General features: G+C 42.3%; 1 protein-coding gene across 2 annotated transcripts; it reads right to left on the bottom strand.

Annotated features, from left to right (window-relative positions):
* Positions 1–324: 324 nt before the first annotated feature.
* Positions 325–13445, bottom strand: LOC131234413 (uncharacterized). 2 transcript variants are annotated; one of them, XR_009165706.1, is made up of 8 exons: positions 13153–13445; positions 12741–12972; positions 10320–10443; positions 9680–10029; positions 6854–8174; positions 3493–3695; positions 2779–3095; positions 325–690 (listed from the first exon to the last, which is right to left on the bottom strand). XR_009165706.1 is itself a non-coding variant. In XM_058231266.1 (7 exons), exons 1-7 carry the CDS (start codon positions 13266–13268, stop codon positions 3012–3014), a joined length of 2430 nt encoding a protein of 809 aa, XP_058087249.1. In that variant the 5' UTR covers positions 13269–13445; the 3' UTR covers positions 2733–3011. The 2 variants fall into 2 exon arrangements, 1 of the variants encoding a protein (XP_058087249.1); XM_058231266.1 differs by lacking the exon at positions 325–690 and having other exon boundaries at positions 2733–3095.
* Between the last annotated feature and the right edge of the window lie 1007 nt (positions 13446–14452).

Genomic DNA, 14452 nt, shown 5'->3' with positions numbered 1-14452 from the left:
GCCGAGATTTTCCAACGGGGAAGATTATGGTTTCATCACCCATCCTTGATTGGGCGACCACATACGGTTCAGATAAACGAAATGTGTCACCAGGCACCATAAGCGCAAGTGAAAGAGGATATGAGCAGGAGAGCTGATAGGCCACAACCGGATGTACGTTAACTTGCAAATTACAACCCTTAAGGGAGTTATTTAATACTCTGGCAGAGTGTGATGCTTGATACACAAACACTCGTAAATTATACACAAACACTCATAAATTACAAAGTCAAAGCCCAACTTGCTACTGGGGCACGCACGGGTCAAGCTCAACGGTCCATCTGGTTGTGCCAGGCCAAAGGCCCTGATTACGCCAATGTATTTTAGTTATAAATCTGTAATACTTTCCACTAAAATACATGTAGAAATTGGAAAATAGATTGGGCTCACACCTTATAAACATTGGTCCATTTCAGGTCTAGGTTGGCCCAATAGCTTGGACCTCACCGTTTCTTGCATGGGCCAGACCTGATTGGACCCTGGTCCAGGCCATTGACATCCCTTGCCACGGACCTGGCTATAGTCAGGCTAGGGAAGAAGACTACATACAAATGGTTATTGTTGTATGCTATAGCACTTTTTCTTTATGCCTTCAGTCGTGCAGCTGGTTGTAGGGGATCAATCCTCAGCTACTGAATATGAGAGAGGATCCTGCATTTGTAATGTTATTCACGTCAGTGAGCCACGCTTTCAATAATATCTGTAGATGCAGTACACGTATCTGAGATCCACATCTTTCATGTAACGAGCCCTATCTTAAATGAACATACCCTGAAAAAGATAATTGATTGGACTCCCCAGGTGTACACACGGCAGCTGGGAGGAAGCCTTTATGATCAAAGGTCCTCCAATTGAGCCATATGATCATCTGATCGGTTTAGATTTTTGGGATATGCCTCATCCATTGTAGGGCCCAGGAAATGAACGGCCTGGATCTTGCATCGGCTTGCCATGTTTCACAAGATTTAGTGCTTAACAATTGACAAAAGAAGCATTTAGCAATGGATGGTTTCTCCCCCACCTCATCATCCAATGAGATCTTTGTAGGGTCCTGATGAGGGTTGCCACTTGCCAATGGGTCGGGTTAGTCCGTATGTCTTTGGGCCCAGTTCTGCATGGGCCAGGTGTATTCTAGATCATTTTTGGGCATGAAACAACTCCAAATCTGAGTCGGACCATGCCATAGGAATCAGTGGTGACTGACCATTGAAAGCTGCTTGTGGGCCACAAAAGTTTTGGATCAAGCTTTATGTTTTAATCCTTCATCCAAGTTTGTGTGACCTTATTATCAGGTTGGATGGCAAATAAGCATTATGGAAACATTAGGGTGGGACCCAGGAATTTTTTAATGGTGGAGCATTCAATCACCACAGTATCCTGTAGTACAGTACGGTCCACCTGAGATTTGGATCTCCTTCATTTTGTGGCTAATGCCCAAAATGATGGACAGCGTGGATATAGGATAAATACATCAGTGGGCCCCACGGGAAAGGCTGCACCTAATCAGCTCCCCACGTGGACTACCAAGTGCACAACAAATGGATCAAGAACAAATTGATTACCCTATACAAGTGGCCCACCTGAGTGGAAGGTCTTGGCCACAAGATCTAAACAGAGTAACCCACCTGATAGAGAACTCGGTTGTGCACTTGAAAACTGGCTAGCTGCTCAGACCCTACTCATTTCTAAGTCTGGTCGGGTCAGGTTGACTCAACGACTCGATACCTAGTAATTAAACCAGGAACTTAAAGGGAATCGCTTCGAGTTATACTGAGTCGACTGAATAGGTGAACCAACTCAACAAATCAAACCGAGTCAACTCACCAAGTTTTAGAACTATGGTCTAGCCGGGTCAGGTTGACTCGACGACTAGGACACGGCTTTCCTTGAATCCAGCAACATCCCCAAACCTTGTAAATGGCATACGGGATGATCCATCGACAATCCGAACTGTTCATACAATTAGGAGCAAGCCATGGTACAAGAATCAGGCCAATTGGATGACCTATTTTTGTTTATCTGGTCAATCTTGACTGGCCATTTTCATGCTATTGACAAGAAGCTCAGGATCATCGAATTGGCATGCTGGCATGATTTTTTCACCATGGCTTGCTCCTAGTGGTTTGAATGAATAAACGGCCACCCCATCTGACAAAAGGTTTAGGGACGTCGACGTTAGTTAACAAAACACACAGACAAAATTGATGAACAATGGAAGAACATGCAAGCATTGGTGCATTGGCTTGTTGGTTGGGCACCCATCAGCTCTTCAAATCTAGGTTTCAAGTCAAATAAGAGCATATACATGTTCTTGGCCCAAACAATTGAACTAGACCCAACCTTCACCCAATCTTAACTGGGTTTAGGTTGATGCACTTGAAACAGACCCGAATATATTAACAGGCCCAAAAAATTGGATCTGGGGTGGGTCTGGATTCCAATTGACAAACCTACTATGCACTTGAAACCCACCTGATTATTACAGTGGCATGCCCGCAGATGAGTTGGCAAGTAGCCATAGCAGGGGTCATTTGAGATAAGCATGGATTGACAACTCATCTGAATCAACTCGGACTTGGTTGAGTCTCTCATTCAGCACCATGAGTCTCCATTGCAAACATGCCTGAGTCGGCCAAGTCCCAACTCGACTTGGGGCAAAACGAGTTGGACCATGTCTTTGAGTCACCAATCCATGCAAGATACGTCCCGATCAAGGACATTATTCTGATTACTACTCACCTCAACATTTGGATCTCCAATCTTTCATTCTGAAACATCCGTTTGATGCTGATGTGGCCGCTTTTGCCCGACCCAATAACAGTAAAAGCGGAACAACATATCTAGTTTTCAGATGGCAATGCCCAAAATACCAGGGGAGCTTTACGTTGCAGTGTGCAACATGGTGGCTTTGCACATGAGATCCTGGTCACTGGCGCATTCGGAGGGCCATATCAATAAGATGGCTTTGATCTTTAGCTTGATTGATGGGCCATCTTCGTTCTTTTTTCAGACGGAGACATGAAAAGCTTCCGGACTGAAGCAATAGGGTCATCCACCTGCAAACATTAGAATGCGGACCGGCAACTGTTTCAGATCACTTGGTTTTAAAGAGCACGAGGGATTTTATCAAACGAGGAATTGTCGGTCCCAATGAATCAGTATGTGAATTGTTCCCCCATGTGCAGGAGCCTACTCAGATGGGGCACAAGTTTGATGGTCCAGACTGTTAGGAGACGGTCCCCTCCATATATGAGGGATGCCCCCAAATCCTCCCAGATTGGAAGATTCTTACCCTTGGATCAGTAGCATATAAACAAACAATTGGTTCAAAATTCAGTCTGAAACATGGGAACCACTTGAAAGGAATTGGCACAGTACGAGACTACCATGTTCTGATGCATCAGGACCCAATAATTCCTCTTTACTGAACATCAAGTAATGCTACCAGCTTACCTCACATATGGACAATGCTGATGGAGAGTCCTCACGTAAAGCAAGAGGAGACTCTTTCAAATGATCTAAGGCAGAAAGTGTTTGTTTCCATCCGGGCATGCTCGTACCATCTGTAGAAGCAACCCAGGGGCAAAAATGCCGGTGCTGCCGTATTGGATCAAACTCCATCTTTTTATCCCATTGAACTAGCTTTAGGTCATTTCCTACAGCACCATAACAAACAAGATTACACTTTTAAATATAAAAACAAACAATCAAAACTACGGTCTGAACGAAAGTGTGTATTCGTGAGAATGCAATCATGCACATGAGTGACTTGCACATGTAGGCTACCTGCCTGCACTGAGGATGTGATGGTTATGGTTTCAAAAGGTTAATATCCCATGCACATCTTGGGCCCGTTCTTGGTGCGTTAAGCGTTTAATGATACAGGAAAAACAACAGAGCAAGAAAAGAATGAAAAATTACAACAGCCTGAGTTAAATGAAATGTTTAATCAGGTGAAGTAATTAGGCCAAGATTTTAGCTGATTCACTGCCAATCTCGGATGCCGACATGCTGGTAAATGATGTTGATAGTCAATGATATCCCCTTTGATTTGTCACTCAATCCCTTTGGGGGGATTTGAATATCTTTGGAGATTCTATTGTTTCTCTCTTTCTGTATGCTATTATTCCACACTCCACATTGTTTTTGCCCTGATGGTGCATCCAAAGAGGACATTGTTTGCCATATGGTTAGAGAGGCATCACAACAAAATTCAAGATATGGAAAGTGGAGAGATGGGCAAAGCAGAGGACTTCGCTGACTTTGTGCAGCTGCTTCTAAAAAAGAAACCAGCGAAATACAATAGAGCAAATGAAGTAGACATAGGAGATTTGGCAAGTTTTATTATTAAGCCCAACCCATGTGCTGCCCCCTCTTGCAAAATAACTTTTAAAACAGTTCCAGATAATGCCGGGTACATGAATCTTTCAAGCGTCGACAAGACATCATGAATGCACAGCAAACCCTTCAAATAAGTTCAAGAATTGATGATTGACAAGAGTGAAATTATATGATTTTATGATATGCACAGGATCCTAGAGTTTGCAGTTGTACGAGTGGGGTCCATGGTTCAGTGATACGGACTGTTGACATGGTAGGCCCCGAAGTGGAAGGACCCGGGTGATAGATCTCCTAGGTTAGAAGATCCTGGACATCTAATATTTCCACAGCTGCCAATGTAAGGGTTGGCAGCTTATATCGGCAGACTTCCATGGAAGAAAAGAAAGAAAAGGGAAGAAGGAAGAGGCGGCGAGAAATTGGAGACAAAGAGGGTCCCCTCTCACCACCTCTTAATTTACATTAACTCTCAAGCACAAAAAAGGTGGGACTATGAATAACAAATGCACACACTCTTATGCTCCCCCTCAAGCTTTAGCATAGATATTACATATCCCAATTTGCCCAAGATGCCATGAAGACAAAAACGACCAGAAGCTTTGGTGAAGATATCTGCTATCTAATCGTCAGACCTGACAAATGGCACAGTCAGCAATTTGGACAATACTTTCTCCTCATAAAATGACAGTCAACTTCAATGTGATTCGTTGTCTCATGGAAAACAGATTATTCACAATGAAGAGGAATAGGATAAATAACATAAAAACCCAAATTCTGCCTGAGTGACCTAGCAACAAATTTTTGGGATAATGAGTAATCCAAGTTGAAGTTGAGGATATGGAAACTGTAATCACTAATAAAAAACAATGATTTTGTGTAAAAGGTAATCATGATTTCTAAATGACAAAAAATGTAGTAGAAATGGAATCAAGCATTCCTCACTGTTTTTCGCAATCCAAACCGTGGAAAAAAGTCTGGTAACTCCAAATCATCTAAACATATTACTGATTTGCAGAATTTGTTAATTGTAATGAATTGTTAGACCTTCCTTTTATTGGGGGACCTTTCACTAGGTCTAACCACCAAGCCAACCAGTCAATGTCCCAGTTGGACCATTTCTTGGTGGATTGAGAGTGGTTGTTCCCCAATGCCGTGCAGACCATCCTTCCTAAGCCTACATTGGATCACAATCCAATGCTTCTGGAAGTTGACGATATTCACTTTGGCCCCTAGAGTGTTTAAATTCAAGAATAAGTGGCTTCGGATCGCATGCTTCCTCGAGATGGTGAAGGAATGGTCTGGTATTGATGTGGTGGGAGGGGCTGGTTTCAGATTTTGCAAAAAGCGACAGGGCATTAAAGCCAACCTGGAATCGTGGGCCCAGGAGCTGAAGGCTATAGAGCCATCAAAGTCAGATTATATCCTTCGGTGCATTGAGGAAATTTATATAAAAGAAGCTCAAGAAGGAATAGGGAAGAGGGAAGAAAGGCTGGATCTCAGGAAGGAATGGAAATTCTTAGTCCGTCAAGGAGAGATCCAGAGCCTTTTGGCTAAAAGCAGAGGATCGCAGCACGGCTTTCTTTCACATCTTGGCCAATGCTAGGAGGACAATTCCATTAGAAGCCTTCAAGTCAGAGGAAGACTCAATTCAATTGATCATGGAGTATTTCAAGAATCAGTATTGCGAGGAGTTCTGCAGACCTCTGTTGGAAGGTATCCAGTTTAATTACCTACCAGAAGAGCAAGCCGGCGGCTGGAACATCCATTCGAAGAAGAGGAGATCAATGGAGTTATTATGAATATGAATTGTGATAAGGCGCCAGGGACAGACGGTTTTTCGATCAGGTTCTTTCAATTCTGCTGAGAAATCGTGAAACAGGAACTGATGGAACTAATCATGGAGTTCTAGAATAGAGGCCGTATCGATAGAAGCATGAATCTACGTTAATTTGCTTAATTCCAAAGAAGGTTGATGCAGTGGAGTTGGATGACTTCAGACCAATTAGTCTGGTGAGCAACATCTGTAAAATTATTGCTAAAGCTCTCGCCAATAGGATTAAAAAGGTTTTGCATTGGCTTATTTCCCCTAATCAAATGAGTGACCCTCTGACCTCTCTTACTATCTTATTTATGCCTAACTCCAAACACAAAAAGGTAAAGTAGACTGCAGGAGACAAACACATGCACCCTCTCTTACTATCTTAGAATGATGATGATGAGGATGAGGTTGAGGATGACGGTGATGGCGATGGCGATGGTGATGGGGATGGTGATGATGATGATGGCCTTCATTCAGCATAATAGAAGCAAGGGATAAACCAATATAGAAATCACAACAAAATTGTGCAGCAAATTTAATTGGAGAACCACTTACCTTCACAATATGAAACAAAATCTGTTGATTAGAAGAGTATCATATTTTCAAATTTTTTTTAAAAAATCTTTCAGATTAGTATAAATGATACTAACTACTTACCTGGTCCATGGGCTGCAAGAATTTCATTGCTGACAGAAGACTGCACCATTTCCGTCACTCCCACGACCATTTGATTGTTTGGCTGTCCATCTGCAGATGACTGGAAATCAGAATCTTCATCGCCTTTCCTGAAGTCCATGTCATGGGTACCATCTGCAGTTGCCTTTGCTTCCGAATGACTTCCTATATGTGAAGAGTCATTAAGGCCATCTTGAGGATCTTGTATCCATTGTAGTATATCAGCAACACAAAAATCAATATCCTTTTGGTTGCTATCATAAGCTGCCAGTGCAGCTAAGTTTTCCTCACTGATTCCGTCATACCCACCAGCGCCATTAGCAATCGGAGTTGTAGGGAAGCATTCTCCAACTTGGGAAACAGTGGCCCCCCTTTCTGCAGTGACTGCTCCAGCAATTTCAGCATCTTCAACCAATGCATCATTTCTGCCTGAATCTTGCGGCACATTTTGCACATTCTCTGCATGCATGGTAGGAAGTCCTTGTTCATTGGAGTGTCGTTCTTCACTAGAAATATCGGCGTTCATCTCCTCATTTATAAGACTTCTCTCCACTCTGTCAGATTTCCCATTAAGATGGCATTGAGCATCGGAACTGCTGTCTCTAGCAATGCAAAGTTCATCTTCATTTCTCTTGCGCTTCAATGTCCCCGCCTCTTCCGACAAAACAACTTGTCCAGTATGAGTTCTGTCTATATGATCTTCTAGATCAATGGATAAAACATCAGATGGTTCACGGTTTCTGGCAACAGAATTAGAACACAACCCAGCCCTCAAGTGTCGGCTGATGATGGGCAAAGTAACTGTTGCCTTGAAGTTCTGTTTTGTTGGCCGTGGACCACCTGCAATTGTAAGATTTAAGCTCAGGGCTCTATCCTTTGAAACTGCAGAACTGTTGCAGACAGTATTCGGTGCCTCAATCATGTGGCTGAAATTATTATCACCACCATTAGAAGAATCTTTCTGATGATTGATCTCTACAGATTTGATCAATCTGAACAGTTCTAAAGGCCGGGGAACAGTCGAGAAAGCCCATAGACCAACACAGGCCCCACAAAACCTACAGTCTAGAACAACAGATGCAGGATCAGGTTGGTGTTCACCAAGAGTTGGGCTGTTTTCCTTTACCCTTGCAGCCTCATCAGAACCAGATGATGGGTAGACAAAGATACTAGGATTCTGTCTGCCGATAACACGTGGAGAAGAATCGGAATCTTTTACCGACTTAATTGATCGATCCTCGCAGTCAACAACATAAGGAAGAAAACGGGGTTCCCATCCACATAGACTTATGAGCTTATGTGCCTGCAAGGGCTTGAATTCTTTAGCTCTCTTTTTTTTGTGAATCTTTGCAGACATAATTAAAAGAAAATGCAGTCCTAAAACAGTATAAAAGTTGTTAATTAAAAATAAAAGGACGGTTCACCATGAATAAATCGCATGGAGAACTAGCACAACACATGAAATTACATCTTTCGGGAACTAGACCACAAATTGGAAAACATATTGCCAACTATGTAAGGAAGAAACAATGGGTAACTCGTAGAGCAAAATTCATACTTCAAGAAGAACTTCTACCACTAACTAGAAACAAATCGATCTCGGTTATGGGAGTAGAATAATATATGATAAATTGCTTTATCTGAAGGCAGCTCATACGCCATTACAATTGGAAGGAAATTGCATTTCAAACATAAGGGTGTATTTTGGTATTCTTGAAATTCTGTTTGGGTGGAACTGATTTTCATCTGAAATGACGTTCTGCTTGTTTCAGCCATTTGTCGAACCAAGGAGTGATGTGTAAGGGCTAGTTGATAGTAAAAACCTTTCTGCATAATGCAGAATGCGCTTCCCACATTACCCAAGTACAGTGTTTTTGTAGTCCAACAGATGCCAACCCAATTTCACCAGAGATGTGTTTTGACCGCACTTCCAAACACAACTTAAACTGGCTTGAACAGGAAAATCAACATGCAAGGGCATGTAGTTTTTCTTTCTTTCTTTCTTTCTTTTCAAGTTAAGGGCATGTGATTTTTCTTCTTGGTGGAGAACAAAACTTCATTGAGAACAGGGAGAGTCACATGAACACAATGGAGTCCCCAACAAATACTTGAGTGCCTAATATTCTCCCAGTGTATTGGCCATTACATCAGCCTCAATCAGAACCAAGGGAAACGAAATGCTTTCATGTTACATAGGTTGAACAATGACAAAATGCTTTCAAATTCCAGAATTTCCTCCAAATTTCTGCTAAAAATAAAATTCCATGTTATGAATCCTCCCAATATTCAGGAAAAAAAAAAAGTTTCTCTGACAGAATTAAGAAATCAGGTAATAGAAGCAAGGGAAGGGATCTGGCATTAAACCTGCCTATTCAGCTAGTTATCAAGCACTCTATCCATGTACATGTGGTGTGCATGAAGGAGATCTGGATCATTCATCTGCTAGGACATATCATGGGCTTGCTTTGCCCAAAAATATGCCTGAGTCTGACCACCTTACATTCAAGTACAAATGGACACAGACAAAATGGTCTGACCAGCGGTCTGCATTCAATGCGCAAAAGTCAACTCACCAACCAGTATGATCTGATCAATGTCATTTTTGGGTTACCACCCATCCATGACAGGCCCAGCAGACAAATGGTTTTCATATGTGTTCCACAGGATGGAAATAGGATGTTTATAAGAAACTTTGATATATGGGTTTAATACTAGATTCTTTCCCTTAACCATCCATGCATCCAATATAATAAGCTTTCGTTGAGCCAGGTATCACTTGTAGTTCTCACTAGGAACCGAATTCCAAACCTGATGGTATAATTTGGCAGAAAGAGCTTCAGATTCATTTAGAGCCTCGCTTCTGGAAGACCCACTAGGCTGAATTCCATCATCTAAGCTGCATACTGGATGAGGAGGTTGTGCAAGAAAGCTTTCGAGCTGTGGGCTCTTCATGTAATCAACGGCTGAAGATGAAATTACAGGAAGAGCTGAAAGTTGCAGAAGTGCAGAAGACCGATCTCTGTAACCCTGGATTAAAGCTGGAGCAGGTGTTGGTGGAAACAACGCCAGCCCTTCGTCACAGGCATTATCAATCCATGGGCAAAGTACCTTATGTCCACTATCTAGCTTTAAACTGAATACCGCTGCTGCCTTTTCAACTGAGTCACATGGTATAATTATTAGAAAAATGAGATTATCCAATATGATTTCAGTCCAAACTTAACTCTACGCAATAAAAAATATCGGTACATGATTAATGGCCCATTAGGCGGTTCCATGATATATGTGAACCAGATCCACTCCCCCCAAAGAGAAAGTGAGATAAGAGAGGCTCTCAGCTGTTTTTATGCCACTTGCTAATTAGGTAGCTTCCTATTTCCCGCTCTACCTCAAACGCAAGGAGCAGGGCATACCAATATTAAGGCTGCAACAAAGGAAGATTGCATACCTTGCAGCTGTGTCCAGGATGAAGGGGTAGAAAAGAGGAGACGTGATCCACATGCTTCACAAGCTATAATATCCATCTCTACATTTACCCAACCCCTCTTTGCACAGTTTACCGGACTGACTACCTGCATAAGATAAAGAATTCAAGTTGACCAGCCATTTGTTGAACAGAAGCAGTTTGGGCAAAGAATATTCAAAAGGAAAGAATATTAGAGCAAGGACAATGCAACCCAGGGGTGGGGCTCCTGTGAAAGCCAGGAGTGGGCCCCACAATCTGTCTGGACAGTTTGGCACCCACAAGCATCAAAACCTTTCAAACAATGGGTCCACAATCCCATAGGTTTAGTCTTAGGTAAGTTCACTAGCTATTTGGTTGTTAATGTTAGAGTTAGTGACTTGTTGGGCAAGCTTCCCTTTAACATTTTTATCACTTATTTTGTGGACCACTTTTCAGGTATCAAACAGTATTTGAATAACACAAAATTGGTCCCATTTGAAAGCCTATTGAGTTAGCTTTCACATTGGTCTAAAATCATGTGATTCTGATATGATTTTGAGTTATGCTAATTATGGAAGGATTTATGGTTGTGGTGGGATTTAGGGATGTTTAGTCCTTTCTACAGTTCTATTAAAATAGATAGTTAATATTAGAATTAATGAATGACAGTGATTAGATTATGGTTTCTTTCTTCTTCTTTTTGAAAGGTAACACTACCAGGGATTGAAGTCCCTAGATCACTCACACATGCTACACTGTCTCTACCAACTCCTCTAACGAGCAAGAGACATTAATGGTTATGGTTAGAATCACATGACATTAGATGGTGGCCAATTATGGAAGGATTTATCTACGTTGTCTTTTATCTACATAATAATGATTTAAAAAAAAAAAAAGAAGTCTCAAGTCCAACTGGTTGGACCACAGTTTACAGTCCACCCAGTGGATAACCTTCAACCTGTTAAGTGCTTATGACATCCATCCTCCTAATAGGTTGGCCCCACCATGAGGATCACCTAATGCAAAATCAGCCCTATCCACTCATCAAGTAAGCAGGAGCCACACCATAGAAAACAGTGTATAGCCATTGATAAATGGTAAAATACAAATGCAGTCCACTTGATGAGTGTTTTTTTAAAGGATCACTTGATGAGCGGATAGGGCTGACTTTTGCATAAAGTGTTCCTCATGGTGGGGCCAATCTATTGAATGGGTTAGATGTCCCATCCACTTAAATAAGTTAGAAGTTATCCACCAGGTGGACCATAACTATGGTCCAACCAGTAGGAATTGAGATCTTTAAAAAAATATATATTTGATATATATTTGTTTAGATGCGTTAATGTGTTGTGTTTTCCTGGGTAACCATATCTAACACCTGATCTGTGTCCAAGTAGCACCTTGCACGGCCATGACATCTCCTACCGTGGACTTTCGATAGCGTCAGCGGCTGCAATAACTCCTACTGCCTATGCTAAAGCACATTGGGCTGGATATCATCACCTAGCCATTTAGTTCATTCCTACCACATGTCGTATGTTTCTTAGGTTCTTCTATGATCTCTTGAAAGAGTAACATGAATCCAACTCTGATCCATGCCTTCTGCACACAATGGAGCTGCCCATTTGCAAGTGAGGTGTTAGTCTTCCACAACCCACGCCCATGGTATACAATAGTAAGAGTGCAGTGTCAATTGCATCTAAGGATGAGTTATGTGAATATGGCAATGTGCTTTAGTGGACCATGCCCATTTAGTAACCTACATTCATTATCTTGATGTCAGCCCTCAAGACCATTTTGACCTCTTATTATCATGGGTATTTTATTTTGATATCTTGGATTGATAACTCATGAGAGTGGATAGACTGAGAAGGATGTTGCTTGTAGAATTAGAAATGGGTGGTGAAGATCGCCAAATACCCATCAAATAGAAGGGGAGAAATTAATGAGGGGCAAGACGAGGAAGTATAGAATAGAGCTGGACACGAACCGAGCTAGCTCGGTTAACTCGCTCGACTCGGCTTGACCCCAAATCAACTCGGTTCGGCTTGACTCAACTCGAAATCGGTTCAGCTCTAGCATAGAACTAGAAATGAATTCGAGGGAGTTTAGGAGTAGCACCAATAGGTGATAAGAAGAGGGAAAGTGGACATAGACGGTTTGGCCATGTCTATCGGAGACCAAGAACTGCACTAGTTAGGAGTGATTTGGTTCAATTGAAAGCTCTAAAAGGGCAATTCTCAGCATGATCCAAAGCTGAAGTGGGCCACAGCAAGGGAAATACAACAAAACACATAAAACTAAATTTCATCCCAAATGAAATACAACAAAACACATAAAAGTAAATTTCAGGGGGGAAAATCCAAATGAAATGATATATGAAGCTTAAAATGGAATCAGACGAAATGAGAATTCTATCAAAACCTTGGGTTTTCCAAACCACGTCATCGACTTGAACGTCGCCAATCGCCTCAGGAGATCCCCACGATCCCACGGTCTGCACACCGGCACGCCCACCTGCGACGGCCCAAGCACAGCCAGGGTACGCCTGCTACTGTTAGCATCGACAAGATCCCGTCTCGAATTCGGCTCCGGAATCGACACTGGATTCGATCTCAAACGCTTCTTACCCCCCAATGATCGAATTCCAGCAGAACTACAAAATAATAATAATAAATATTATTAATAAATATTTCAAGAAAATTAATAACAAAAAAGCTAAATATTTACACCCATCTTATTGATAGACACGCCCCTTTCTTTCTGAATTTGGGTAACGCAACGGTACAATATCGAAGGGTGTGTCTGTGGAGATTGAATAGGGAGGACTGCTGACGTGGAGGGGGAGGAGGAGGAAGGCGGGCGTTTTGCTCCTGGGGCGTGGAAGAGCTTGTCCATGATCGTGTGGAATCTCTTTTCCGGAGAATCCGATTCTTCCTCTGCTGCTGCCATGGACAGATCGTGCGTTGGATGATGCTCGATCGAACAGCAGCAGCTGCTGCTTTCTCTGCTTTTCTTAAACCCTTTCTGCAAATCGCAAGGAAGAGATGTTGAAATGGTGTTCGGGTTTTTCAGAAATCGGGTCGGGTTTCTATGTCGTAGAGGACGAAAGGAGGGAGGTAAAAGCGGATTAGCTCACACGCGCTAGCGTGGAATACGTGTGAGAGATCCAAGCCATTCATCTGCTGGGCCACATTTGATTGAGAAAAGTGGGTAGTTAGGGAATGGATGACCAATGATTTATATTCACAATTGATTTTTTTTACCACACTTATTTTGGACGCGGCATAGCCGCGACCCCGGAACCAGCATGTGGGTGGGACCGTGACCGTGGGGCCCACCTCTATGTATGAATTGTATATCTACGCTGTCTATCCGTTTTTCCAGATCATTTTATAGTATGGGACCAAAGTTTAAGTAGATCCAAATCTCAGTTGGACCACACCACAGGAAACCGTTGTCATTGAATGCCACCATTAAAAAATTTATAGGGCCCACCGTAATGTTTATTTTCCATCCAAACTGTTGATAAGGTCATAAAAATCTGGATGAAGGGAAAACAAAAATATCAGATTGATCTAAATTTTTTTGGCCCACAAAAAGTTTTTAATTGTCATTCACTGCTGTTTCATGTGATGTGTTCCAACTGAGATTTGAATCTGCTTCATTTTTGGGGCCATGCTATAAAATGATCTGGAAAAACGTATGGACGGCATAGATGCACAATTTATAAACGCATCCACTTATTTTGGGACAGAGCATAGACACGATGGTCTGCGAATGGGATGACGGCCCGCCCAGTTGGGCCAGCCAGGCCCTTGAATTGGCCTATTGGTTGGGCGCGGCTTGAAATCTGGTACTCGTCTTCATTCCAAGTTAGTCTGGGCCATTCCCAGCCCAGTCCATTTAACAATCATGTGAGCTACCATCCATCCGCGTTCACTGTTTCATATCCCCAAAAATACTCCTGCCGTCCGTTACACGTGAGGATGCGGCTTCGCTGGTCGGTGAATCCCTGACTGTGGGGCCCACCTTGATCTATGTGCCTTACATCCAAGTCGTCCATCAGTTTTGAAAGATCATATTTGTGTCTTCCCTTCATCCATGTATGTCTGAACAGGTTGGATGATGGATAC

Source organism: Magnolia sinica, chromosome 19 (assembly GCF_029962835.1).
Source record: "Magnolia sinica isolate HGM2019 chromosome 19, MsV1, whole genome shotgun sequence".
NCBI lineage: Eukaryota > Viridiplantae > Streptophyta > Magnoliopsida > Magnoliales > Magnoliaceae > Magnolia > Magnolia sinica.
This window is presented reverse-complemented; position numbering and strand designations above follow the sequence as displayed.